Here is a 26,491-nt window from a genome sequence, read left to right as displayed (position 1 = left end):
GCTTGTGTTTCCTCACTAAATGTCCTCTATGTGGTAATATATATATTTTACTCCATAGTGTATAGTACACAAACATATTTTCAGTTTCAGAATATTTTTAATAGTTCAGCTAGAATAATTCAACGTAGTGTTTCAGTCCAGCCTCATGGTAGCAGTGTTACCTCAATATAATACATTTCAAGAAGTTTAACTTTTGAAAAAAATAAGTATAGATTTCTTATGCTTATCTTATAAAGTATAAGCTACACATACTTGTATTTAAGCACTGGCTCAAAGTAAAATTTATGAAACAGCAGCCACTGACACTATAACAGTTTCATTTCTAGTGTTAACTCACTGCCAGCAAAAAGACAGGAAGTTAACATTTAATGATTCCTCCTGGTCACACTTTACTCCACTTCTCTTCTGCTCAGTTTCATCATATTTCTCCTTTCTTTCTTTTTGTCACTGCACATGAGGAGAAAACAAACAGAAAAAATAAATGAAATAATAAATGAAACTAGAATTAAACAATCTTTGTTTTTTTCTCTTCAGATGAATTTAAAAAAAATAAGTAAAGATTGAAAATTAAATAACTTTCTTATAAACTCACATAAAATCAAACCCTCAAGAGAAAAAAAACACCCAAAGTACATTAAATTTAAAATTTTACTGTTTGGATCTATTAGTCGGTCAGTCTAGTCAGTCTAAGATAACCAGAGCTACGTTAGCTCTAATAACAAACATTGAACAGACAGATGAACCAACACTGAAGAAGAAAAAGAAGAAGCTCCATGTTGTAGTAGCCCTTAATTTTAGAGTTTATCAAACTTTACACAAAGCAGGAAATCTCATTCACACTGTTTTCTTACTGCTGAACCAGTTTAATAGGGATAATGCAAAAATACAACAATACCACAATGCAAACACACACACACCCTTTTCCACTCAGACAAAGCTGCTGAGGATTCAGTGATTAATTAGATCATTAAGTTACTAGTTTCAATTTTTATATTATTTTGAAGTGAGGACCAATAAACACATTTTGTCACTTAATTAAGTGCAGTTCTTTAAAACAAAGGGAGCTGAGGAATCCCAAAGCAATTAATTTTGACGTGAGAAACTACTTCAGGTTGCACTACCCCAATAACACACTAGGGGGAGCTCTTTGGTCAACATTTACAGACACACTAACAAAGTGCTTCAAAGAAGGTCAACGAATCTGCACATTACTTCAGTGGTGTAACAGCTCCACCACAAAAACAACTTTAAGTCAAAACAACAAAGCAAAATTGGCAAGATCAACCTAAAAGAACAACATAACCATAACATGTACAATAAACACACTTTTCTTAGAATCAAAACAAAGTTTTCTTCCCACCTAGGTGGTTAGCTGTGCCAAACAACCCACTTGTCCACAACAAAGTCATTTCAGCCTCAGACATCTTGAAAGTTGTGCTCACAGTCTGGAGTTGGAGCCAGGGCCCTGACTCCCCCTCAGATGGCATCGAGGGCTGGTAGGGTGCAAGATGATCAGAGCTCATCCACCCTATTCCAATTGACCATCTGCACTCTGTAAACCATGCCTGACAGTCTGCACAGTGCATTGTTCAACCCACTGACTCATCAGTTTGGGAGAAAGGCCATTCTTGTTCTCTGGGCAGTAGACTCACACCTGCTGTCTCGATGCATGGCCTTCTCTCCTGCAGCGTGTATCATAACTCAATTCAGCCAGGAGCCTGGATCAAAGACGGCCTGTCTGTCATCTCGTGTAACTCCCATAACTGTTCTCAGAGATTATGGAGGTAGTCCAATCTGGGTTCACTGGACAACTCTGTCTCAGGGAGAAGCCCGAGTACCAGGTCTTATTGGGCTACAGAGGTCATATCCAAACTTTCCAAACAGTGCACTCAAGCGCTTTTTCCATTAGTACCGACTCAGATTGGCTCGACACGACCCGATGTGGTATGACTTGATTTTCCAGCAAAATCAAGTGCCACCATCTTATAGCAACATGGCCAAAATTTTACCACATCACTTGAATGCAACACAAATGGCACAAGAAAGGTGGACATTGATGGACATTGTTAAACCTATTACCTGGTCTGTGACTCGGGGAACACAGTGTCGCTTCTGTGCAGCTATTTCCCACCTTGCTCTTCATGGTGACAAGGTCATAGCTTTTCCATTGGTCAGTGGTAAGGGGAATAAGCCAAGTATGCCCACCCAAGTCATTCCACCTGATCCTGTTCCAAGGAGGCATAGGAGCATTGTGACAGTCCCTTCTGGACAGTGCAAGCAGAGAACACAGTCCTCTAAGTCTTGGCAAAACTTTAGCCACTAGAACTTGAACCGAAGTCTTTGTAAAGTCTTGATGACTCTGAAGTGACATGTCCTTACCGAACCATAAACTAGCTGTTCGATCTCTTTCTTTCTCTCTCTCGTCACTGACACTCCCAAAACTTTCACCTCTCCCTAATCGAACAAATGCCACATGTCCAAAGAAGGATCTCTTCTTTCAGAGTGCAGAGACAGATGTGGTATGTACCCCCAGTGTCACTGTTACTTGCCAGAGGTAATGGCACTTCAGGCATTCTTGTGGCATAATGTGGCACTTTCATGATGCCTTGTCAGGAAGATTCTGACAGTGGGTTTAGGGAAAAGTTTTACTGTCCCTCATAGTTGCCATAGGTGGGGATGTGCTGCTCTCTGAAACTGCTGTCACCAGGGGTGAGCTGGTTGCCTGTGACCACGGAGAGTGGTGGATTCTCAGCCAATTCTGTCTATCTCCAACCAATAGGTGGGGGTGTGTCAGGTCCCCTGGATGACCTGTTCTTGGCTGTAGGTCTGTACTCTTGTTTATTCAAGTGCCATTAATGGCTTGTTAATGGGTGTTAAGTTCCTCCATTACTCTCAGATCTTCTTTTAAAATGGATACCAACTCCATATCCCTTTGAAGAAACACAGCAACATTGGTAGAAAAAACTAAAAGAGCTGCATAACCATAAAACATACAGTAAACACGAGTTCCTTAAAATCAAGATAAACAGAATTTAAATTTTAAATTAAACTGAAAATTAAATTGAAATGTGAATAATCCAGAATAATCCAAAAACAAAATCAAGAAGTCCAGAAAACTCTGAACTGAGGAAGGGTGAACAGAATCCAAAATACTAAAAACCCTGCGAGCCTGAGTATCTCAGGGGGGGCATCCAGGAGGCCAGTGATGGAGATTAAGCTACTGAGGTGGATAGCCAGGAGGCCAACAGTATAGATTGAGAAACTATGAGTGCTGACCATCTGATTAGCAGCAGAAACAGCTTGTCTACAGACCGGCATTGATGGTGATGATAGGGTAGTTCAGGAGGCTTAGTCAGACGCCAGCAAGGAGGCCAATACAATAAGAACTCTGACAGAATGCTTTTGTTGGCCTGGCTGCGGGACCAAAGTGGTCCTTACAACCCTTCAGTGACTTATATTGATGAAGGAGGCAGACCCCTCCAGAGGCTAAACAGGTGACCACCAGTGAAGGCAGAGAGCCATGGACACAGGCGGCATGGAAATATGGTCACTAAGATGTAGCTGTGGACAATGATGTCACAGATCATTTCTGTGTAAAACAGCTGTCAAGAAAATATATGCAATTCTTTCACATGAGTGTCAGTCAGAACAGATCGATGCTTTGATTTCACGTTTTATAGGGTAGAAAACAATGACTCGCAGACGTATGTTGACCCAAACACTGACAGTATCTTGAGCGCAGCCCGTTTTTCCATTGGCACACTTTTCCAGAACTCAATGGTCCCTTCCCTTAAAGCAGGTTTCAATTGGTCCTCTTCACAAAGATCTATCATCTCCAACTCAGCCGCAGCTTCATCTGTGACTAGCGGGACTTTCAAACAACCGGTCTCTGCATTAAATGGGTCGACGAGGAACGTAATCTGTGGCCTTTTCAATTGTAGATCATGGAATCGGGTCACGAAGCTTTCGTGCAAGTTTTCAATCAGCGTTGCATATCTGGCTCTTTGCTTACTCAGGGCAGCGCTGGCGACTTGCCCGCTGGCTTTTAGCAGAGTGGGAAAATGCGTTAAATCTCCCTTTTGAATATGTGTCTTGAACAGCTTCAGTTTGTTGACAAACGCAAACACACTTTGCACCAGGTCAGGCAGCATTTTTAACTTACCCTGCAGGGTCAGGTTCAGTCTGTCCAAGTGACACAGCATGTCAACCAAAAAGGCCAGATCCATAATCCACTTGAGGTCCGAGAGCTCGGGATAGTCCTTGTCCTTCTTTTCCATAAACAGTTTCACGGCATCCAAAAGCTCAAAGAAGCGAGAGAGTACCGGGCCTTTTGACAGCCACCTCACAGTGCAGTGCAGCGGCAGGTCACCTGGAAGCCCTTGGTCCAGCTCAGCGATGAGATTCTTGAATTGCCTGTGGTTAAGCGCATGTGTACGGATATAGTTGACAATTTCCATCACAGGCTTCATGACGTTATCTAAATTCAATGATTTAGACACGAGTTGCTCCATGTGGATGATGCAGTGGAAATTCCAAAAGTCAGGAATAGTTTGGTCAGCTTTGCACAGCCCCACAAGCCCGTTCACAGATCCCATCATTGCTGGTGCTCCATCCGTGGCTATTGCAGTTAATTTCGTTATGGGTAGATTTGCTTTTCCAAATGCAGCCATCATGGTTTCTTTCACATCTATGCCACGGGTTCTGTCTTTTATGGCACAATATCCAGGAGTTCTTCTTTGATCACACAATCGTTTGACACAGACCGTGCAAATATTGCCAACTGAGGCTTGTCTTGTATATCACAACTCTCATCCAATGCAACACTAAAATACTCACATGCTTGAAGGTCAGAGTGCAACTGTGATTCAATAGCCGTGTTAATGTCCAATATTCTGTGTTCAACAGTGTGGCGGCACAGTTGGACGTCTGATACCATGCGTTTTAATTTGTCGTTTTCAGGAGACAAAATTTTAACAACGTCACTGAGGCATTTTTTAATGACCTACCCTTCATTGTATGGCTTTTTAGCCCGTGCAATGTTCCAAGCCAGCTGATAGGATGCGAGCGTTATGGTCTCTGACTGCTTCATAAATTTTTGGAAAAACTGTATCTGCTTTTCTGCCTGACTTTTCAAAGTGGCCAACTCGTGTTTGCGAAGTTCAGTCCCTTTTGGAAATTCCTGGTCGATGTTAGCATGGAGTGAGCTGAAGTGGCACTGAAGATTTGAAGCTTTGAAATGCGCTAATGATGTCTGACATATAAGGCAGAATGGCTTACCATTGCGTTCAACAAAAAAATATAAACTCTCCCACTCTGTTAAAAACGTCCTGTGTTCATCTTCATATTTTCTTTTTGCTGTGCATTTTTTTCCTGCCATTTTAAGGGCGAACTTGCTCCTACTGGGAAACTTTGCAGTATTTTCATCTCACACACATGCGCATTTGACGAAAATACCGTATTGAACTCAAGCGAACGCGCACATTTTAAAACAACAACATAAAAACAACCCAAAACACAAACACAAACTTTGATATGAACGTAAGAGCGGTGGGAATGAGAATCAGCACCTCCAAATCTGAGGCCATGGTCCAGCACTGTGGGTAGTGACCGAAAGAACGAGATCGCGAATATAAGCGGCGGAAATTAGCTTCCTCCAAAGGGTGGCTGACCTCTCCCTTAGAGATAGGTTGAGAAATTCGGCCATTCACAAGGGACTCAGAGTAGAGTGGCTGGGGAGAGGGAGGTCTGGGCTTCTCTGCTTGGGCTGCTGCCCCCACGACCCGGCCCCGGATAAGCGGAAGAAAATGTATGGATGGATGAATGGATGGATGGATGGATGGATGGATGGACATTATAAATAACATTTAGAATATTGGGAAGGGATTCATAATGGTGTTCTTTATAATTTCACAATATAGTGAAGTAAGATAGAAACAAGGTTAAGATAAAAATAAAAATAATTACTAACATTTTGACATTTTACAAAGAACTAATTGCATCGTAAATAAACAGTGCAGATTTTATTTAAGAAACTGAGTTATTTTCACAGTTTCATGGTTGATGGAGTCTTTAAAAGTTTTGTTCACATTTAGTGGAATCTAATGCTTTAGAAAATATAGACTTCAGTTTTGTAAAGCAATTCACATTTGTGTACATTTCTTGATAGTGTTATAGAAGAAACGCTAAGCTAAACCTATCAAGTGCAGAATGTTTTTTTTTTTTTTTTGTGGATGGAATCAAAAGTCTTGTAGAAATCAAATGAGAAGTAAATAATCAATAAGGTCTAATACTATTCTATGATCAGAGATATACCAATTCCTCTGTTTGTGTCTCATCAGTTACGAAAGCTAAAGCTACCTTAATTGTATGAGCAAATATTTGGGTATAAACTTTCTAGTCCTTATTAAGAAGTTAGACAGGACGCCAATCAGGAAAGTGTTTGAGGGCTTCATTTTTATATATTTACATTGTTGTACAGTGGAACGATTTTAAAGTCCTTTGGTCTCTAGCATGGAGCTGATTGTTTATGGATGAGAGCGGTTACGGAGATCATTCAAGAAACACTCAGAGCTGTTTTAGTTTTCACCTCTTTTCTTATGACTCACTTTTTGATCGTATAGCTCAGCGAACCTGACGTCACTTAAATGCGACTACCTTAAGAGAACTGGACGCAAGTTTGAAGTTGAAACGATCGGCTGAAGCTAAAATAATCTTTGTCTTGCTTAAACTTTAAATTGAATCTACCGTAGTTACTTTTTAAAAGTCATAGTCTGTTATTCGCAGAAAACATCATCAGACTAGAACATTTAGAACAAACTTGTCCGATCATCCGAAAGAAGAACACGGAAATGTCTGTAACTGCGTCACTCTGCTCCACTTTGCTGTTTTTTGGCATCTTCGTGTTTGTCTCGGCAGGTGAGGTTAATAAACCAAAATTTTCCCCTCTGAGATAAAAAAGGAAAAAATGGTATCGTTGTCGTTTACGTGGTGCCAATACTTCACAAATAATTAGTTTCATGTCGATTCCATTTGTTTGTGTCCGTGAACGCATCACGAGGCTGGGTGGGGTCTACTTGTTTTATCGTAGAGTTAGCATGTTTGCTATCTGTACCACTGTGGGGACTGTCCTTCTGACTAAAGTGAGATCTGTGGTTGAAATGATGGCAGTGCACAGATTCTGTGCTTTAATCGGTCTGTAGCGTCTGTTGCTCGTGTTGTTTGTGGTCTGTCAGCCAGCCGGGGAGCAGAGCGAAGGCTAACATACCAAAAGCTCCCGAGTGTTAAAAACAAAGACAAGTATCGCTACAGTCACTGTCTGTGCTTTTCGTGCTGTAGTTTTTGATCTTTGAAGTTTTTTAGGTTCTCTTGTTCTTTGTAAACTCTGCTATCACTTCCTGCTCTTTTCACCTGCCAACCAATGAACATTCAGAAATGGCCTACGTCATCTGGCTTCTAATGCCGTACAGTCAGGATCTTGTAGAACCGCCCCTGAGTACATCTGGGGCGGGTGACCCTCCTCAACCAAAAAGTGGATGGACAGCTTTGTGGGACAATAAAACCGGCTTAGTGTGTGAAGACTTGTTGGAACACTGCAGGATAGAACCGACCTAAATCCTCTGACTGCAGGAGTTTGGCTCACATATGATGAAGCAATTATCATCTCCATCATACTTGTTAGATGAGAGAAGGCAAGGAGTTGCAGAAAAGGGTGCTTGGAAGGAGTGCTGTAGATGTGATGGTGCAGGAGAATGAACAGGTGGATGTGACAGTGGAGTAGACTGTCAACATCTGAAGAGTTCACTATAAGTCTTGGCTTTTGACTTCGTCTCCTTATCAGCGATTATGAAGCGATATTGTTTGAGTGGCGACACTTATCCACATACGTTCTATAGATTGGCATCTTGCGGCATCATAACAGTAGCTGGAGGCTGCGGTGAAGCAGGAGGAAGAGGCTGCACTAATAAAAGAGGAGTAAAGATCACAGGAATTGTAGATGCAGACGGCTGTAAAGGCACAGCTTCAGATGTTAATATAGTTGATACAGAAGAGTCCGCCTGTTCTTGTTGTGCTGCATGCTAAGCCTGATGTATGTGTAGGTGAATCCCTTGTAGCTGTTGTTGGACTGTGAACCACAACAAGGTAACTGCACGCTAGTTGAGGGAGACAACTGTAATGTGGCTAAAATGCAGCTTTGTGGCATGAAGGGTAGGACAGCTGAGCACTCTGTGGATATGAAATCAATTTGACCATTTAGTCCATTTCCACTTAAATTAGATCAGCCTTCAAGCTCTTTCATCTTCTGGTTTCTTGTCTACCAACATGCATCCAGCCACTCCCATCTATCATCTGGACTACAGGATATCTTGTGGTTTTCCCCAGGCTATAGGTGTCACTGCATTAATTGGTCTCAGTGGAGATGTTTGCCTTATTGTGCTGATTACAGGACAATGACAAGGGAGGTTAGGTGAGTTTAAGGCTACGTCCACACGTACACGGATATTTTTGAAAACGCAGATTTTGCGTTCATGTGTGGACGGGGAAAACGGAGAAAGCGCAGCGTCAAAGGTGTGCGGCTTTTTTGATGTTACAAGGGCGGACTTACAGAAAATACTGTTAGTGTTAATTTTACTCTCTGCAGTGTTTAAATGCTTACATATACACATGAAGTTACTGTCCCTCCACACATAGGACTCAGTTCTGCTTCTATGCACCATCTTTGTTTACTCTTTCCCACCCAGGCTTCTAGACTTCTGATTGGCCAACATTACTACACGGTTGGGAATATATCGCCAACTGTTGCTTTGGCACGTTCCTGGCAGCGTTTTCCTTCATTTTTGGCGCGGGATCTTAAAAAAACCCCAAAAAACCCGGAAAATCTCCGTTTTCAAAAATGCCTGTGCCACACTAGCCTGGATAGATTTGAAAAAGGCGTCCGCGTCCACACTAGAGTTTTCAGTCATTTTCACAGAGTGTGTGTCCATATTGAAATGGCCAAAAATGCTTACGTTCCAGTACTTTCCGGCTCTTTGAAACGTCGCGGTAGGATGTTGAAGAAAAGTACAGAGTTTTGTTAAATGGACTAACAATGAGGTGGAGTTGTTGCTGAGAGTAACGCAAAATTACAAAATTGCAAAAGCGAGTGAGAATTAAAGAATTTGAAGAAAAGCTATCTGGAGCATTTGCAAACTGATATTAATCTTTAATAGGGCTGTCAAAATTGAGAGCAAGCAAGGGACGATAACCTCCGCCATCTTGGTTGAATTGGTCACATGACTGCATCATATGACTAAAATGCATCATCATTTTAGAAAGTCTCTGTTTTTACTGTCCACACTGTGAAGTGAAAGCACAGCTTTAAAATGTATGCGTTTTCGAGAGCGTTTTGAAAATGCTGTGTTTTACATCAGCAAAAACGCCGTCTCAGTGTGGACGGGAGGCCAAAACAGAAAGTAAACAATGCGTTTTTACGATGCTTTAAGGACCATTTCTGAAAACTGCATTGAAACGCTGGTGTTTACAAGTCTTCTGTAAGACAGACTGCAGCTACCTAAGAATTTGGGTAATTGTCTTCAAAAAGTCCCAGAGACACGTTAAACACTGTTTTAATCCAGTCTTAATCCAGCCATGACTGAAAATATTATGTTATAGCATGTGAGTGTGGGCTCCTGGAAAAAATAAATATTGAATATTGAATGAAATATTATTGGATGGACAATAATATGAACTTCTGCTGGGGTAGTATATGCTGCACAAGCAATATTTCACAATCTGTCCACAAGAGGGCGCTGTAGACCATAAATTTGCCTCCATTTTGTGAGGTTTGCAAGTTTTCCAATAGTAGCGCACAACTGTGGCAAAACTTCCAACAGCTATAGAGTAGAACAGCCATTTAACTGATTGTTTTTACAGCTTGATGCTATTAAAATAAACCACAAAAGCAATCTTAGTGATGTAATATCAGGAGTTCTATAAATAATCAATTAAAGAGATATTTAATCTTAACATTTGCAACCAGTTATAACCAGCATCATGATACTTAAACTGGCAAACATATAACATTTACAGATTTATTAACATGCAACTCAATCACAAAAACCTTTATTACAACTGTGACACTGTGACCGCTCCATTAAGATACCAGCTCTGCTGCAGAGTGCTGCTGATCACCTGCATAAAGTTCCTTTGGGCATGCTTGGCATTGTGTTTAGACATCCCAAGGCTTAATCAGAGCAGGAAGATTTACACAGTGTGTGTCAGTGTGATGTGTTGTAGTTTCAGGAGTCAGTATACAGCTACAAAGCTTTTTGTTCAGTGTATACAAACAGCTGTAGCTCCATAAAGGCAGCATGCAGAGACTCAGTGTCTTATAATGAGAGGCTGCTTTCTCTCACACATTATGTTCACTTATTGTCAGCACGTGTGTTTCTATCGATCTGTGGTCAGTGAAAAATCAGTGATTTTGATCTGGTTAGTTAAGTAACAGGGTTTGTCAATCAGTTTTAGCTGCATTGTGTTAATTTGCAGCTCTGACACTGTGCCCCTGTCAGTGCACATGAGACGGATGTAAAAGGGTCTGCAGAATCTGTAGAGAATGTTATTTATTGTTCAGCATGGCTGGTTTGGTGGTGAGTGAGTGATGGTCATGGAGATCATATCCACTGACGGATGCACAGACCTCTGCAGGTTAGTCAGCAGCACCCTGACTGTCGTTAGGTATCAAGAGGAATTCTTGGACTCACTGTCAGACCCTACACTGGTGCAGTGGGTCCTTGGTTTGTCCTGGTGCACAACAATGCGGTGGTGAGAGTATGCAGGCAGCTGCTGGAGGAGGAAGAAAGAATTTATACTGGCCCCACCCCTTCCTGCTTAATCCAACAGAACAGCTCTGGGACATTGTTTCACTCTCTGACTTTGCAGGAGCTCAGTGTTGGATATGGTAAATCGAGTGTTTCTTGTTTAGTGCCTTTCTACTCTGAGGAGTATTTATACAACATGCCTCATTCACCCATTCACATGCACACTAGAACAGCCAGGGATCGAACGCACAACCTTCCAATTAGATGACAAGCTTCATCCCCTGACCTATAACAAAGAAAGGATTTCACCAGGACACAATCATTAGAAGCATGCCCCGATGTTGTCAGAGATCGATACAAACATGTGGAGGTCATACAATTAATTTTGGGGGTCTTTTTTTAACTTCAGCCCCCTGTAAGTTAATAACTTCCCATCATTTTGTTCTTAACACTTTACCCAAAGCATATCAGTGTAGATGTCAGCTTTGTTTATTTCCTCACTGAGATCTGATGTGTTTTAAAAGATTTCCTTTAATATCTGCTGTTATACACAATGAGCTCTTTGGTTGTTACAAACAGCACTGCTTTAACCCTCTGAGGTTTCTACTGAAGGTGATAAGTAAATCTAACCCTGTGCTATGGAAATAGGAGATTCTGGCTTTTTGAAAAATGTTCCCAACTATAAAAAGGAGAGAAAAAAAACAAAAACAGAAAAGACACATTGGCTTCAGCAGGAATAGAATTAAAGTTAGATCTGCTGAGGGAGGGTGTGCAGTGGCACTAAATATGCTAGCAGCATTTTTCACTTTAATGATAGCTGGAACAAACCTTTTTTTTTGAACACAGCACTCTCAGTGTAAACAATGTGTAATATTTAAACTATTCATTAGCCAAAAGCTCTAAAAAAAAAAAAACATAAAAAACAAAATCTTTAAAGTAATAATAAAGTCATTAGTAATTAAGAATGAGCAAGTGATTAAGTAAAATCTAAACATAGAAACAAAAAGAGCTCCTGCAACAGGCTGCCACTAACCAAAGAAACAAGTTAAAGAATAAATAAATACATTTCTCTTTGCTGGTTTCTCTTTTCTTTCTGTAAGTCTTCACTGTGATTGGCTGTTTGGTTAATTACTTTGACCTTTAACCTCTCTGCTCTGTGTCGTTTCCTCTTTCAGACCAAAAAATCATCACAGCTGAGTCGGGACATAACGTCACTCTGACATGTCGAGCTCCAAACAACAACATCATCTTAGGTGTAGAGTGGAGCAGAGCTGACCTGGGAGATGAATATGTGCTATTTTACAGAAATAAGCAGTTTGATCCAGAAAACCAGCATCCATCTTTTAAGAACCGGGTGGATCTGCAGGACAGACAGATGAAGGATGGAGACGTGTCTCTGATTCTGAAGAATGTGACGACTAATGACACTGGAACATACGAGTGTCGTGTCAAGACGGGAACAAACCGTAGAAAGAGAGCTATTTTAAATGATAACCCCATCAGCATCATCACACTGAGTGTTGTTGATCCTCCAGGTGAGTGAGTAGAGTTGAGTGTGTGTGTGATCAGAGGTGAAGCTGCTTCCTGGTTGTTGATGTTTGTTTGTAAAGATGTTGTTGATGAGACTTTGTAGAAAGCAGCTGGTCTGAGTGATGTGATCAGAGTGCAGTAGATAATGTCTGACAGCAGTTTGAAGAGGAAATGGATTCTGTTCTGTTCTTCACTCATCACCTACCTGACAGCTGACACCTCACACCTGTTTCTCACCTGCAGGTCAGACAGGAGGAGACACAGAGGATGGAGGGAAGGAGGCAGGCGAGCAGAATCTGAATGGATCTATTTGGCTGATTGTCAGTCTCTCAGTTCTCACCGGGCTTATTGTTGCTGGTGTTGTTTTTGTGATCTACAGAAAACATAAACAACAACAGAATCAGGATTCATACCAGCCTCCCGCTGAACCTGTTTGAAAGATTCTTGCATGGTGACACTGGGAAAAGGAACCCAAAAAAAACAGGAGACGATCTGACTGAAGAAACTAAAACAATAGCGTTCAAGTATGAAACAAGAAGAGCTGCATATTTTCAAAGAATTTTCACAGAATGGATGATGGTTTGATAAGTAAGACACAGAGGATGGAGGAAAAAAAGGATAGACCTGTTGGACTGATCGCTGGTCTGGTAGTTCCTGATGTGCTTCTTGCTGCTGTTGGTTTTTTGATATACAGAAAATATAAGTAACCGAAACTGAGTCAGCATTCATACCAGCCTACAGAAGAACTGCAGCATGATGGAAATGGCTCACCGATTCACACAGTCAGATAAGGCTGCATTCCTAAAACAAACAGAAGGATAACGTGTGACTGAAGAAACTAAAAAGATAACATCCAAGTAGAAAACCAGAAGAGTCACACGTTTCCGAAGAAATTTCCTAGGATGGATGATGGTTTGATAAATAAGCTGTGCTTATTTGGAGTATGCATTTGAAGTACACTTCGAATTGGGACAGCCGTCGTCGCGTGGCGGTGACGTAATCGCACTTAAAACGCATACTTCAAGCGTGCAGACCCTGAATTGGGACACAGCCTAAATATTGGGAGCAACAACACCATGAAGAGAACACACAAGACAGTAGTGATGGCCAAATGAAGCTTTCTGAAGCATTGATGCTTGTATTGAAAAACGGTTCATTACTCGAAGCTTTTCAACACAGTCCTCTCTGGTGACATCTGGTGGCCAAAAATATGAAGAGCAGCTTGAATCCACAAAATAAAACCAACTGCTTCGTAATGATTGCCCACTCTACAGAGTGGAATTCTGTCTGATATTGGGCCGCTGTTGTGTTGCTTTGAACGTGTATTTTTTGGGGTGACAAAAATGTCGTTTATTTCTTTAATAAATAATTTTGACCAGTAAACTTTCCTTGTTTAAACATGCACCATTGTGTGGTCTTTCTTTGCTTGTGACTTCTTGATGTTGGTAAATACAAGAATTGAAAAATACCACGTTACATATAATATACATATACTAATGTACAACACATTATGGAGTATGCTTCTTTTTGGGGTTTTTTGGGGGTTTTTTTTGTTTTTTTTGCCTGTCCCATTTGGTTCTTTAGCCGTCAGAATTGTTGTCTGAAGACCAACAAGGATACCCAATGGATTTACTTTGCCAAATGGATCATCGTGGCATTGCCGTATTGGTCCATTTGATCGACCTTTGTTTTTATTATTTATTATATTTTATTTTCAGATGTTACAGACGGGACAGACATGAGTGAGGGATAGGAAAGGGAGAGAGAAAGAGGAAGGAAAAGAAAAACAGAAGGGGAGAGGGACAGTGAGAAAGGGGGGGAGAAAAAAAATCTCCTGGATCACCTGTTGAGAGGAGAAGAATAGAAAACCAGCAAAAAAAAAAAACCAACCAAAGCAACATACTAAACACAACACCATCACATTAATCTAGCTAAGTGTAAACAGCAGTAAATACTAAAAATTCAATGTTGTTGTGCAGCACGCAGGACAGACAGCGCACAATGTGCTTTGAAGTAGCAGCCAAGAAAGGTGTAATTTAAGTCTACGAGCAGTGAACACCCATGTGCACACCTGTGTGGATCAGCACGCTTGTATTCAAATGGTTTCCCCATGTAATGGTCTGCAAGAGGATGTAGCGAGCCATAGCCCCGTCCCCCAGGGCATGAAGCAGGCATGGAGGAGATCCAGGCCCCAGACATCCAGAGGCCTCAGAGTGCGAGAGCCCAAGGAGGACCACCGGAGGGGCATCCCCAGACGAGGCGTCACCCAGTAGCCACCGAGCAGAAGCTAGAGGGGGCTGCACCGGCGTGCCCGCCGGCTCTGCTGGCAGCCAGCTGTGCCAGAGTGAACCGAGCTGCAGGCCCAGAGGCCCGAGGGCCCCCCGCACCCCGGAGGAGGCCTGACCGAGCAACAGGCGCCAGGCCCCGCCAGGTAGCCACCGGGAGTGAGCCAGTACATACCTGAGTGCCCAGCCCCGGACACCAAGAACCACCAATGCACCGACCCCTGAGGGCAGCAGTCACCGACAGGGAGTGTGAGTGGGAGATAGGCCTTGGAGGGCCTGGGAGTTCCCAGAGAGGTGGAGTCTAAGACCCGACCTGACATATAGACACAGACAAACAGGCACACACAGACACAAATATGCGTTCCCACCCTCATGCACACATATACAAACACTCAGCACTCACCCAACGTAAGGACTGACATAAATGGACATGTACACACAATCACACTCCCCAAACATACTCTATAACCCGGGTCCAGGTACCCTCGCCCCCAGAGGGGGAAACAGAACCCAGACCCAAGAGATGTTACCCTTCCCCCCGGGGTGGAGGCAAGCAGAGCGTCCCAGGCTCCGCAGCAGCAGGGAGGCCAATCGGACAGCCAACATCTCCTCCCAGCCCCCCCGCCCCCGATGGCTAGCAGAGAACGGGGGTGTGTGAAGACCCCATACCTCCCTCCTCCCGCTCATGTGTAGTGTTGCTGCATGTTGTTCTAAAGTGCATTTAAAACAAGGGATAGCATGGTGCTGCTGCTAGAGAGCCGCAGGTGTTAGCACGGCCCCTCCCGAGAACCCTCAATGTCTACATGGATTTAAAATTGAGAGGTGGGCACCAGCGCCAGAGGAAGGTTTGAATACACAGACCGTCCACTGGACGCCGTTAACGTGCCCACCCTCAAGGCCCTATATATATATGTGTGTGTGTTATGAGAGTGTAAGTAATGTGGATGTCTAAGTTGTGAGATAAAATTAAGGCACAGGTGGCCAGAAGGGGACAGAGGGGGCGGGGGGGGGGGGGGGGGGGGGGGGGGGGAATGTCTCCCCTGCACCCTCGTGACACACCCGCACCCCAAGGCCCTACCTGTGTGGGTGAGTGTGGTGGAGTGGGAAGAGGGAGGTAGCCGGGGAGGAAAAGGAGGGAGGGGAGGATGCCCCTCCCTCCCTCCAAAAATACCACGTTACATATAATATACATATAATAATGTACAACACATTATGGAGTATGCTTCTGCTGTGAGGTCCTGCCTCCATGTACTTATGCAGTTAATCGCTAGACGGGTATTTTTATAAATAAAATTACATTAGGGAAATTTTCCTATATTTTTGACCTGGGAGTAGAATTTCTCAATATAAATATCAGTGGTTCGCTATCTGTCACCATCAAAACACTCCACAAACCCCGCGAATGGTTCACCTGCTTATAAACCATTGAATCAGATACCGAAGCAGTTAGGTTCTAAATGAAGCTTCAGACGTCACTGATCACGTGACTCTGGCCAAACGAATCAAGCTTCAACACAGTGCTTCTGAAGCAGTGTGTTGATTTTTTTGACACACGCACCGGTGTTCTGACAAAACCTTGTCAAAACAACCGTAGCGTAAATTTAGGGTCTTGTCTATCAATCCGTGCTACCTTATCAGAATATGCTATCTTACGTGGTTAATGGCTCTGTCGTATAGGTAGGACTTTCAGATGGCCAAATCACACTTCAAAACTTTGAGTTATTTCGCTTGGACATTAATAACATGCTCCCATCTAATGTTGACAAAGAATACAAAGACACATGGACGGGAAAAGACAGCTGTTTTTATTTGAAGTTGTTATGTGTTTTCCTTACATTTTTGGCATTTATATTCTTGGTTGCACTCTATATTTTGCACATTCAAAATGTGCCCATCTTTGGCAAGATTCACGCTGCACCTGGAAAGGAGTTTGGTGAATACTATTAGTCAACATTTTAATCGTTTTTAATCGTTAGCGTTAGCTTCAAGCGGGCCATCACTACCAGACAGGTTAAAGTTATTGAGAAATTTAAAACAGGCTTACTGATGGGTAGCTGAGGCCTCGTGAAGCGTTCCAGCACATTCCCCAAACTGTATCGATACTGTGTGGACACAGTGTTGCTGTTTTACTCCATACTGACTCCTGCTGGACCTTAAATATCATTGCAGGCAACTTACTTGAGACTCACAACAGACACTGATTCAATGACCTAGTCATACTTATATACACTGTAAGGTATTGTACTTCCCATGGAATCATTTTATATCTTTTATATTGCAAATATTGTAGACATCTTTAAAATATATTGTGAATAACATTAAGTGAAAATTAAAATGAAAGTATTGTGAATATAATATTACCCATTTAAATGTAATTGACTCACAGTTTATTATACATTTTTATTCAGAAAAATAAGTTTATCCAATGTTTTTGCATTCAGTCTATTGTGTTTTTTTGACACCATTTCCCCAGCTTTGGAAAACTCACAGGCACAGATGAAGCTGGGGTACACAAACTGTAAAGCCAGGTGGAAAAGGTTCTGATAGGATGTCTTCCTATTCCCCCAGTACGTTAAAGGATCCTCTGATCTTGGAATGTTTCTCTCCACAATACTAAGGGGTTGGCAGTCCTTTATAATAAAACTCAGGACTGCCTGGTCCAGAACAGTCTTTTTAGATGTTTGATTTCAAAATAATAAAACACATATTAATAAAAAAAATATGATGATAAAGTTGTTCAGTGTCTATATAGGCCGACCTGTGTTCATTCTTGGTGTGTTTGTCTCCTCATTTTCATGTTTGGCTCTGTAATGCCTAAACACTGAGGAGGTGCTTTTGATTGTGTAAGAAAGCTCCGCAGAACAGATGCAACATTTAACCTGCATAAAATGAAATAAATAATTTATACTGCAGGTCATATTGCTGTTTTTCCTGTTCTGATAGATTACACTGAAACAAAGACAGACAAACTGTTATCTTATTTCCAGTTAAAAGATCGAAATGATCCCACACAGCAGAAACTTTTCTTTTTCTTTCAGGCTCCATTTTGTTATAATATGATTGTATTTTTATATATATATATATATATATTAGGGGTGCAACGATACACAAAATTCACGGTTCGGTTCGGTTCGATACTTTGGTGTCACGGTTCGATATTTTTTCGATACAAAAAAATGTTCATGCATTTTTAATTTGTCATTTATTAAAATTATAAATATATATTTTAACTCAAAAGTACAGTTTTTAAATTTAACCCTAACCCTTGTGCGTGTTTTTTATTTTGACAGCGAATGCGCACCTGCGGACCACTTATGTGCAGCCCTGGTTATTTAGCTCGTCATATTGCAGCCACAGAAATTCTTTTGTCCATGAAACCATAAAGCTGCACTTTCTTTTTGCCTTATAGTCTGATTTGTCATAACTTCTCCGTTTTGTGGTAAGCTTTTCTTTGGCTGTCACTTCTTCACCCTGACCTGTCTTATTTGGCTCAGCAGAACTAAAATATATATCTGTCTGTGAAGGTTCTCAGTCATCCAGGGGCCCGTTCTTCGTACCTCGCTAAGTAAGTTAGCTGGATTAGATTGTTGACGATTTCGCGTGATCCTGGATCGTTCGGTTCCCCGAAGCTCATCCGGGACTTGCTGTCATAGCAACAGAGCCGTAAGCGTAAACCTGCTCGGGAGCAGGTTTACTTTATGTAAACAGGATTAGATCGCGGCCACGCAGGTATGTCCGCTTCATTTATACGAAAGCAACAGCGATATTCCACCACTGTTTCACCATAAATAAATAATATCAATGTAACTGAAGATAATGCAGCACTTGATCCTTTTATTGATTTCACACAGATACATACAGGTCATTTCCTAAAAAAGGGAAATGTACTATTAACATTCTATTACATGTATGTGATTATTACAGATGTAAGTCATATTTCAGAGTAGTAATTGTAAATTACTTCGTGTAATCAAGATGAGAGACCACGGCTATAAAAGCGAAGGTGGATTTGGGAAGCCTGTCGCAGCCATGTCCTGTCCGTATACGCGAGCAGCCCATTGCGGAAGGTGCAAGATTGATAAGGAGAGTTTTCAGAATTCAGCGTATATTGCGGGACAGACAGGATCCTTTAGCTCAGCGCGACAGTGTGCTCATAGAGAGATATCGATTTTCCCGTGAGGGTATTATTTAGGCCTACTTAACCAACTTGTTGACGAGGGGGTGCAGGACCACCACCTGTCTTTTTTTGCTCTGCCCTTTTCTTGGTTGCTGTTATGAACAAACAAACAGAGTATTCCAGGGTCTCTTTCCAAGAGACGAAAAGCAATATAAGTGATAAATATTACCATTCTGTAGAATATTCTTATATTTCACTTTTACTTGTTCCCATGTTCTAGTGGGTCCTGTTGTGGCTCTAGTGTTAAAGGGGATGTAATATAACATATTATAATATAATGTAATGTAATATAATATTGGATAATATAGTGTGATATGATAAATCTACCCTACCGCCTACTGGTGTTGGCCAGAGGGGCCGATGGCGCAATATGGCAGCCTGGCTTCTGTCAGTCTGCCCCAGGGCAGCTGTGGCTACAACCGTAGCTGCCTCCACCAGTGTGTGAATGTGAGAGTGACTGAATAGTGGCATTGTCATGCGCTTTGGGTGCCTTGAAAAGCGCTATATAAATCCACTCCATTATTATTGTTATTATTAAATTACTTACGAGTTTAATTTGTCAGCAACTTTCTGCCAGCCCTCTCTCCTTGCTTTTGCAGCCTTTGCAGTGTTCCCTTGCGTTCTGATTAAACTCTGAAACTCCTGAAATCCCTCACTCAGGAGTTCTTGCTCTGCTGCCGAAAAATACCGAGCGCGCTCCTTCGACATTTTCGCCGACCAATCAGAGGGTTGCCGATCAATGTTTCCACTATCGATGCGTAGCCCCTTTTACGACACCCAGTGATCTCACATTACTTCATCCAGCTGTACTAATCGTCAACAGCAGGTGTGTTCGGAGAACCGGATTAGCGAGCTCACGGTTAGCGCGATGATTTGGTCTTGGATGTGTCATTTGATGTTGGATGTAATAAGCCACGTACGAAGAACGGGCCCCAGGTCATCGTAGTGAAATATATATCCTGCTGCTTTTACACACGCACACACATAAGCTCAGCGATTCTCTGCGCAATCAACCTCTCACATGTTTAAGCTTGCTGCGGGAGATTTCACTTGTCATGTTTGCATAGTAAGCTAACGATTAATAAGACGATGTCAGAGGAATTGGTGCACAAATTATCATCACTCACAGATCAGTGCTGTCGCTCTCTATACACAGTTCGCACGATTGCAAAGTGAAAGCAAAAAAACAAGCGCAAATTCAAACGCGACTTCAATATGTCACATATTGACAGTGGCTCACCGATGCCAATGACATAATTACCCAGCTACATTTCTGAAAGAATGCAAAAGCATTGACATATATTTTTCCTACAATAGCCCGACGGGCAGGGCAGAGATAGATTTTGGTAGCCGGACTGAAAAAAATCGCTAGCTCCGGGACGTCGGGCTAGCGATATTGCGAGCCCTGTATCTGATTGAGGAATCACTCATCTTTGGAAAAGAGAGTTTATTACAGAGAAATGGCTCTTTCCAAAATAAAAGCTATACTATCCGCTTCTTCTGGGCTATATTCTCAGCAGCATAAGGAGAATCATGTGCTAACAGCTGTCTAAATGACTCGGCTAAAGTTAGTAGCATGCTTGCTTTTTTTTGTCTGCTTCCACTTGTCTTTGCACTAGGATGATGTCGGCGTAAATGTGCAGTCATATTCGTCGTGTTCCCACTAGTGCTTTCAGGTTAATCTCGTTGAAATGACCTTAACGCCACAACACGGCAAATCTCCGTTAACGAGCTACCGCCGATTGCTCCGTGCATGGGGCTAGACGGCCAACACGTTAACGAGCTAACTGCGCTAGCACACTAGTTCACACCAATGTAATTGAGCATTGCATGGCACATCCAACATACTGTTTTACTTTAGTCCATGACTCGCTTACCTTCAGGGTCATACTTCACATGAAAACCAAAATAATTCCAAACGCCAGAACTGAATGAGGGTGGGGGAGGTGCCCTGCGCTCTTCCTTCTGACTATGCTGTCTGTGTTGAGCGCTCAGTGGATCTGCGCTGGACAGTGCAGCCTAGGCGGAGTAGTCGAACACAGATTCACTGAGCGCTCAACACAGACAGCATCGTCAGAAGGAAAATTGATAAAATAAATTACAAATGTTGTATTGTTCGATACATATGCGTACCGAACCGAAAGCACTATATCGAACGGTTCAATATCGATACGAATATCGTTGCACCCCTAATATATATATATATATATATATTTTTTTTTTTTTTATCTTTGCGAGAGTAATCTAGTTTTTTTGGTGGAGACTCATTCTGTTGGTAGATGCGGATGCTAAACACAGCTTGGCGATGAGTGATACAGCAGCTGTATCGATCACGTGGCTTTTTCTTAAAGCAACACACGCACTGATACAGGTTCCACTCTGTGAGCTTGATACATGCGCTGGTGCGTCAGTGTTGCTGGACCCATCACTACTTAGGCTACAAAAATATTTCCCAAGCCTTGAACATCCCACGGAGCACTGTTCAAGCGATCATTCAGAAATGGAAGGAGTATGGCACAACTGTAACCTACCAAGACAAGGCCGTCCACCTAAACTCACAGGCCGAACAAGGAGAGCACTGATCAGAAATGCAGCCAAGAGGCCCGTGGTGACTCTGGACAAGCTGCAGAGATCTACAGCTCAGGTGGGGGAATCTGTCCATAGGACAACTATTAGTCGTGCACTGCACAAAGCTGGTGCTCAGAGGAAGAGGGCGGGCTTTACTTGGTGTCAGTGACAGAAATGAAAAAAAGCTCAAATGAGTGAGAAGGACGATGAAGGAAACATCTGTGCTGTGTCTGCTCTGTAAGTAGAATCTCTGTGTTTGTTTGAATTCTTGTACTTTGACTGTCTGCTCTCCTGATAACTGATGATGGAGGAGAAGACATGAAAAACAAATCAGGCTGAATTCAAGTTCAAACACCACGAGGACCAACTGCAGGTCTGAACTGACTCTTTATCTTTGCTCAGGAGTCGAGGAAACACAGCAGGCAGTGAAAAGATCAAATCCTTCACTCATTATATCAACACAGCTTGAAAGTCAACACATGACTTTATGGAATTATTTAAAAGTAGTGCTTACTCCGTGTATACACAAAGCTTAGTCACTGTGCATAATAATTACTGAGTGTTGATTTTACATAAAAACCGGGGTAGAGGAGAATCAAAAAGACAAAACTGTCTCAATACTTTTATGTCAGTAACAAAGTTCCTCCAGAAAATTTAAATTTTAGATGTTTTGATATTTGGTAATGAACAGAGTATATCTAATAATGCAAGTGTCACAGAGCTGCAGTGGTTAATGTCTGTATGTTTTCCCCCACAGTCCAAAGACACGTTTAGTTAACTGGTAATTCTGAACTGGTGTGAAAGTCAGTCCGTCTGTGTTACTCTGTAATTACCTGTAGTCATGTTAAAACAGCTGAGATAGATTCCTAAATTTTAAAAATTGGTAAAGAAAATTGAAGGATTGATTCTACCAAATGTCTTTTAGCTTCAGGCACTTTTTATTTAGTCTTTTGTCAGAGAGAGATGAGTTTGTGTGTTTGCCAGCTGTTTGTGTGGAGTTGTTCGTTATGTTCACCTCAAATCAACCTGAGTGTCATTTCTCTTTAGTTCTGATCTCACTGCTGAGCTGCACAACAAACCAAGGTCAGTAACCTTCTTCTGCCACAGTTTAAACCTGATAAAAGCTCACTGATATGACCTGATTGGGGTCATGTTACAGAATTAAGTAAAACATGCTTGTGTCAGACAAAAGCAACCAAGCAACAATTGTTTTTTTGTTTTTTTTTTTCATTTTAACCCTCACAGCTCGTCTGACTGTGAGTCCCAGCAGCTCTCAGTTCTTTAAAGGAGACTTTGTGTCTCTGAGCTGTGAGGAGGACGACAGCTCTGCTGGATGGACTCTGAGGAGAAACACAAGCAAACAACAGAGGACTCAGTGTAGAGATGGGTGGGGAGAAGTAAATGGTTCTACGTGTAAGCTCAGTATAACAGCACCTCATGACAGTGGAGTTTACTGGTGTGAGTCCAGAGAGGGTCCCATCAGTAACATGGTTAACCTGACAGTCACTGGTAAGCTGAGTGTGTGGAGTTAGTGTTGATGAAGCTGTGTGTAAATGGATGAAATGCTGTAGTTTGTCTCTGTGTTGAGGTGGATCAGTGATCCTGCAGAGTCCTGTCCTCCCTGTGATGGAGGGAGATGACGTCACTCTGCTCTGTAAAACAAAGACCACTCCCTCCAACCTCCCAGCTGCTTTCTATAAAGATGGCTCCCTCATCAGGAAGCAGCCTACAGGTCACATGACCATCCAGCATGTTTCCAGGTCTGATGAAGGCCTCTACAAGTGTGACATCAGCGGTCATGGAGAGTCTCCATCCAGCTGGATCACTGTCACAGGTGACACACTCACCTGTCTGTGTTTCTGCAGCTTTCAACATTCACAATGTGACGACACCTTAATGACTGTGTTTGCTTTATTTTAGACGAACACACCACCACACCTCCACCTACATCCACACCACCTACATCCACCTCTCCTCCTGTACTCTTTGTGTTGTCATCTGTTGGATCAGTCTGTGTTGTGGTTCTACTGGTGTTACTGGTTCTGCTGGTGAGACGATGTGTTCACAGGAAACCTGAAGGTGAGACTCAGACTTTTCAATATATGTGGTTATGTAAATCCATGTGTTATGCTATGTTTATTATGATTTGATGATTTTTAAAATTTTAATTTCACATTAAAAATGTAAAACCGTTTATTTTTTGTTTTTATTTGGACTCTTCACTGTAAATTGTTGTGATTGTAAATACTTTCTTAATTTTAATAATTTCACTAGATGAAGCTGTGGAAAATGGCCTCACAGATGACATCTTGTACAGTGATGTCAAAATATCAACTCATCAACATCCAAAAAAACAAAACAACGGTAATTTGAGGTCCTTTGTCGGTTATTTATTTGTGTTTATTCAGCTCCAATTTTATAAAATACTTTTAAGTTCTGATTACATTCATAGAGATTTTATGTCTCATGAAAAGATTTCTATGAGGATATTATGAAGCAGGTGAAGAAAGTACAACTGTGAATTGTAATAGAAAAATAAACGTTCTATTAAATTGATGCTAAAGTTTAACTCTGTAGTAATTTCGCCAGAGTTCATCTTTGTATGTCACGGCTTTAATGTCACTTTTTTTTTCATTTGATTTGTTTCCTCTCTCCAAATTTAATAACTCAGTCATTTTAAGTCTGTAAAATTTCACTCTGTGCTCATTGAGCATTGCTCTTTACATGCTGCCCTCTGTGTTTGTTGTCTGTGGTTAACACAAACTAACACCTCTGCAGTCGTACAGTTTCCTGTTTATGATTCTTTTTAAAGTCACCTGCAGGTGTTTCTCGATCAGGCGTTAGAAATAAATAATTCATATTCACATTAAGTAAACTTACTATAGTTTTATTCATAATTTCCTTTTATAATTAGCTTATCTCAGTGTAACATATGTAGCTTTACTCAAAGTTTAAATGACTTTACTGCTTCATATTTATGTGATTCCAACATTTTGTGTGTTTTGTTGTGCAGACAGTGATGCAGCAGTAATCTACTCTGCAGTGAGAACAGAAGACATCAGTTATGGTCGAATCATCATCAAAGACAAGAAAACCAGATCACAGATGAGAGGTACAGCTGCTCTTCGTTGTCTGCTGACTGTGGTGATGTGGGTCTGTCTGTCTGACAGCATTTTAAATAACCTGCAGGTGGTTCAGTACAGATTTACTGTGTGGAGAAATTCAAGAATTACAGATGTTGATACATGAACGAGCATCTAATGCTTCTGTTTAAAAACTTCAGACTTCAGTTTTCTGATATTTCTCAATTTGACAAAACAATGCAAACAAAAATCAAACAGGATTTAGAGAGATGTGTAACATCTCATGTGTGTGTGAATGGGTGAATGACTGAATGTAGTGTAAAGCGCTTTGGGGTCCTATGGACTAGAAAAGCGCTATACAAATGCAGGCCATTTACCATTTACCATAACATGGTATTAAAGGAGAATGAGTGACTGAAGATTGTAAGCTTCTGGGGACTTAGATACAAAGCCCCAAGTAGATACTGTAAAAAGCTGTCACTAAAATTACCACTAAGCACCTTTTAGTCAGGATTTGGTGTTCAGCTGTGTAACATGCAGACATGAGGTTTAGTAATGCTAACATTGATATATGTTAGACTGAATCTATAATATACAATCAGAGATTTTTGTCTTTGCAACATAAACTAATAATATTCAATAAATACGGATCATCATCGCTGAGTTTTCCTGAACAACAAAGCGTACAGTAACAACCTGCATATTCAAAACTGTGAAACCTGCCCAAAGCTCCTAAACTCTTCACTGGTTAATTGTTTGTGCAGGTCTCAACACCTTGACCTTTATATTTTTCCCCTATTGTCTTTTTTTTTTTTTTTTTTACCCAGAATCCCCTGTCCTCATATTTACATTAAATAATATAGTAGTAGGTTAAGGACTTTCCTTCATGCACAGGTTACTTTAATAAGATATTTTAATGCAAGAGGCGATCGTGGCTCAAGAGTTGGGAGGTTGCCTTGTAATCAAAAGGTTGCCGGTTCACGCCCTTGGACAGTCTCGGTCGTTGTGTCCTTGTGCAAGACACTTCACCCGTTGCCTACTGGTGGTGGTCAGAGGTGGCGCCAGTGTTCGGCAGCCTCGCCTCTGTCAGTGTGCCCCAGGGCAGCTGTGGCTACAATGTAGCTGCCATCACCTGTATGTGAATGGGTGGATGACTGGTTGTGTAAAGCGCTATACAAATACAGGTCATTTACCATTTACAGTAAAACAAATTCCACAAATATTGAGACATAACAACTTATCTCACTTATCTCATTGATAACACTGACTATCATGACAATTAATTAGTCTCTGAGCAAGCACACACACACACACACACACGATGTTTCTTTAGACTGAGACAGTCTGTGGTGAGACTACATCTCACACTGTCCACTCAGCAGATGGCCCCGCCCCTCCCTGAGCCTGGCTGTGCTGGAGGTTTCTTCCTGTTAAAAGGGAGTTTGTCCTTCCCGCTGTCACCAAGTGTTTGTCAAATCGAGTCATTTGATTTCTGTGTTTTTTCTATGTATTATTGTAGGGTCCTTATTTTAGAATATAAAGCTCACTGAGGCAACTTGTTGTGATTTGGCAGTATAAAAATAAAAGTCAACTGAATTGAATTCAATTACACTGCTATCTTAATGGCGCACACCATCTCTTAGAAGAGTGAATGTTAATATGAAGTTTAAAAAGAGATAACTGTTATACGATGAATCTTTTTAAGTGCTTAAAAAGTTCTGCATGTAAAACCACAGCAGCTCCTTCCTGTAGTCTGAAGCTGATGACACTTCTCTGTTCTGGTTTGGCCAAGCACAGTGTTCATATCGTGAGAACTTGCCCTGTGGTGAAGCATCAGTTTTCACTGAAAAAGGTGCCAGCTCTGTGGTTGTGCACCTTCAACTAGTTAGGGTAGCTGTTGTTTCTCAGCAGAAGTGTTGAGAAATGCAAAGACCATGAAAAGCTTCAGCTATTTACAAAAGTTACATACATGTGTTAATCTTCACACAGTCTTTTTAGCTGCGCTCTAAATGCTCTGTATTGCTTGGTACCCCAGTTTTGATCGAACTAGGT

General features: G+C 41.6%; 3 protein-coding genes across 4 annotated transcripts in view; all 3 read left to right on the top strand.

Moving 5' to 3' along the window:
- Positions 1-13,728, top strand: part of LOC146673334 (coxsackievirus and adenovirus receptor homolog) — a 189,769-nt gene extending 176,041 nt beyond the window's left edge. Inside the window, exons 2-4 of one of the 2 annotated variants that reach the window (XM_085401966.1) lie at positions 6,853-6,915; positions 11,972-12,331; positions 12,570-13,728. In XM_085401966.1, the coding sequence (XP_085258092.1) occupies positions 6,853-6,915; positions 11,972-12,331; positions 12,570-12,763 (617 nt within the window). In that variant the 3' untranslated portion in view covers positions 12,764-13,728. Of the gene's footprint in view, positions 1-6,848; positions 6,916-11,971; positions 12,332-12,569 lie in introns of those variants that run through there. The other variant, XM_085401967.1, reaches the window with a different exon arrangement.
- The window catches only part of LOC146673332 (uncharacterized), a 193,268-nt gene that overhangs the window by 110,192 nt on the left and 56,585 nt on the right, over positions 1-26,491 (top strand). The gene's annotated exons all lie outside the window — the stretch shown is intronic.
- The window catches only part of LOC146673331 (high affinity immunoglobulin gamma Fc receptor I-like), a 118,609-nt gene continuing 113,680 nt past the window's right edge, over positions 21,563-26,491 (top strand). Inside the window, exons 1-5 of the mRNA XM_085401903.1 lie at positions 21,563-21,593; positions 22,404-22,439; positions 22,602-22,865; positions 22,945-23,190; positions 23,277-23,335. Of these exons, the coding sequence (XP_085258029.1) occupies positions 21,563-21,593; positions 22,404-22,439; positions 22,602-22,865; positions 22,945-23,190; positions 23,277-23,335 (636 nt within the window). The remainder of the gene's footprint in view (positions 21,594-22,403; positions 22,440-22,601; positions 22,866-22,944; positions 23,191-23,276; positions 23,336-26,491) is intronic.

Source organism: Rhamphochromis longiceps, linkage group LG3 (assembly GCF_057381845.1).
Source record: "Rhamphochromis longiceps isolate RC_006_pf linkage group LG3, R_longiceps_female_GT1.1, whole genome shotgun sequence".
Classification (NCBI taxonomy): domain Eukaryota; kingdom Metazoa; phylum Chordata; class Actinopteri; order Cichliformes; family Cichlidae; genus Rhamphochromis; species Rhamphochromis longiceps.
Note: the sequence above shows the minus strand (reverse complement) of the source record. Positions and strands in the feature narration are given on the sequence as shown.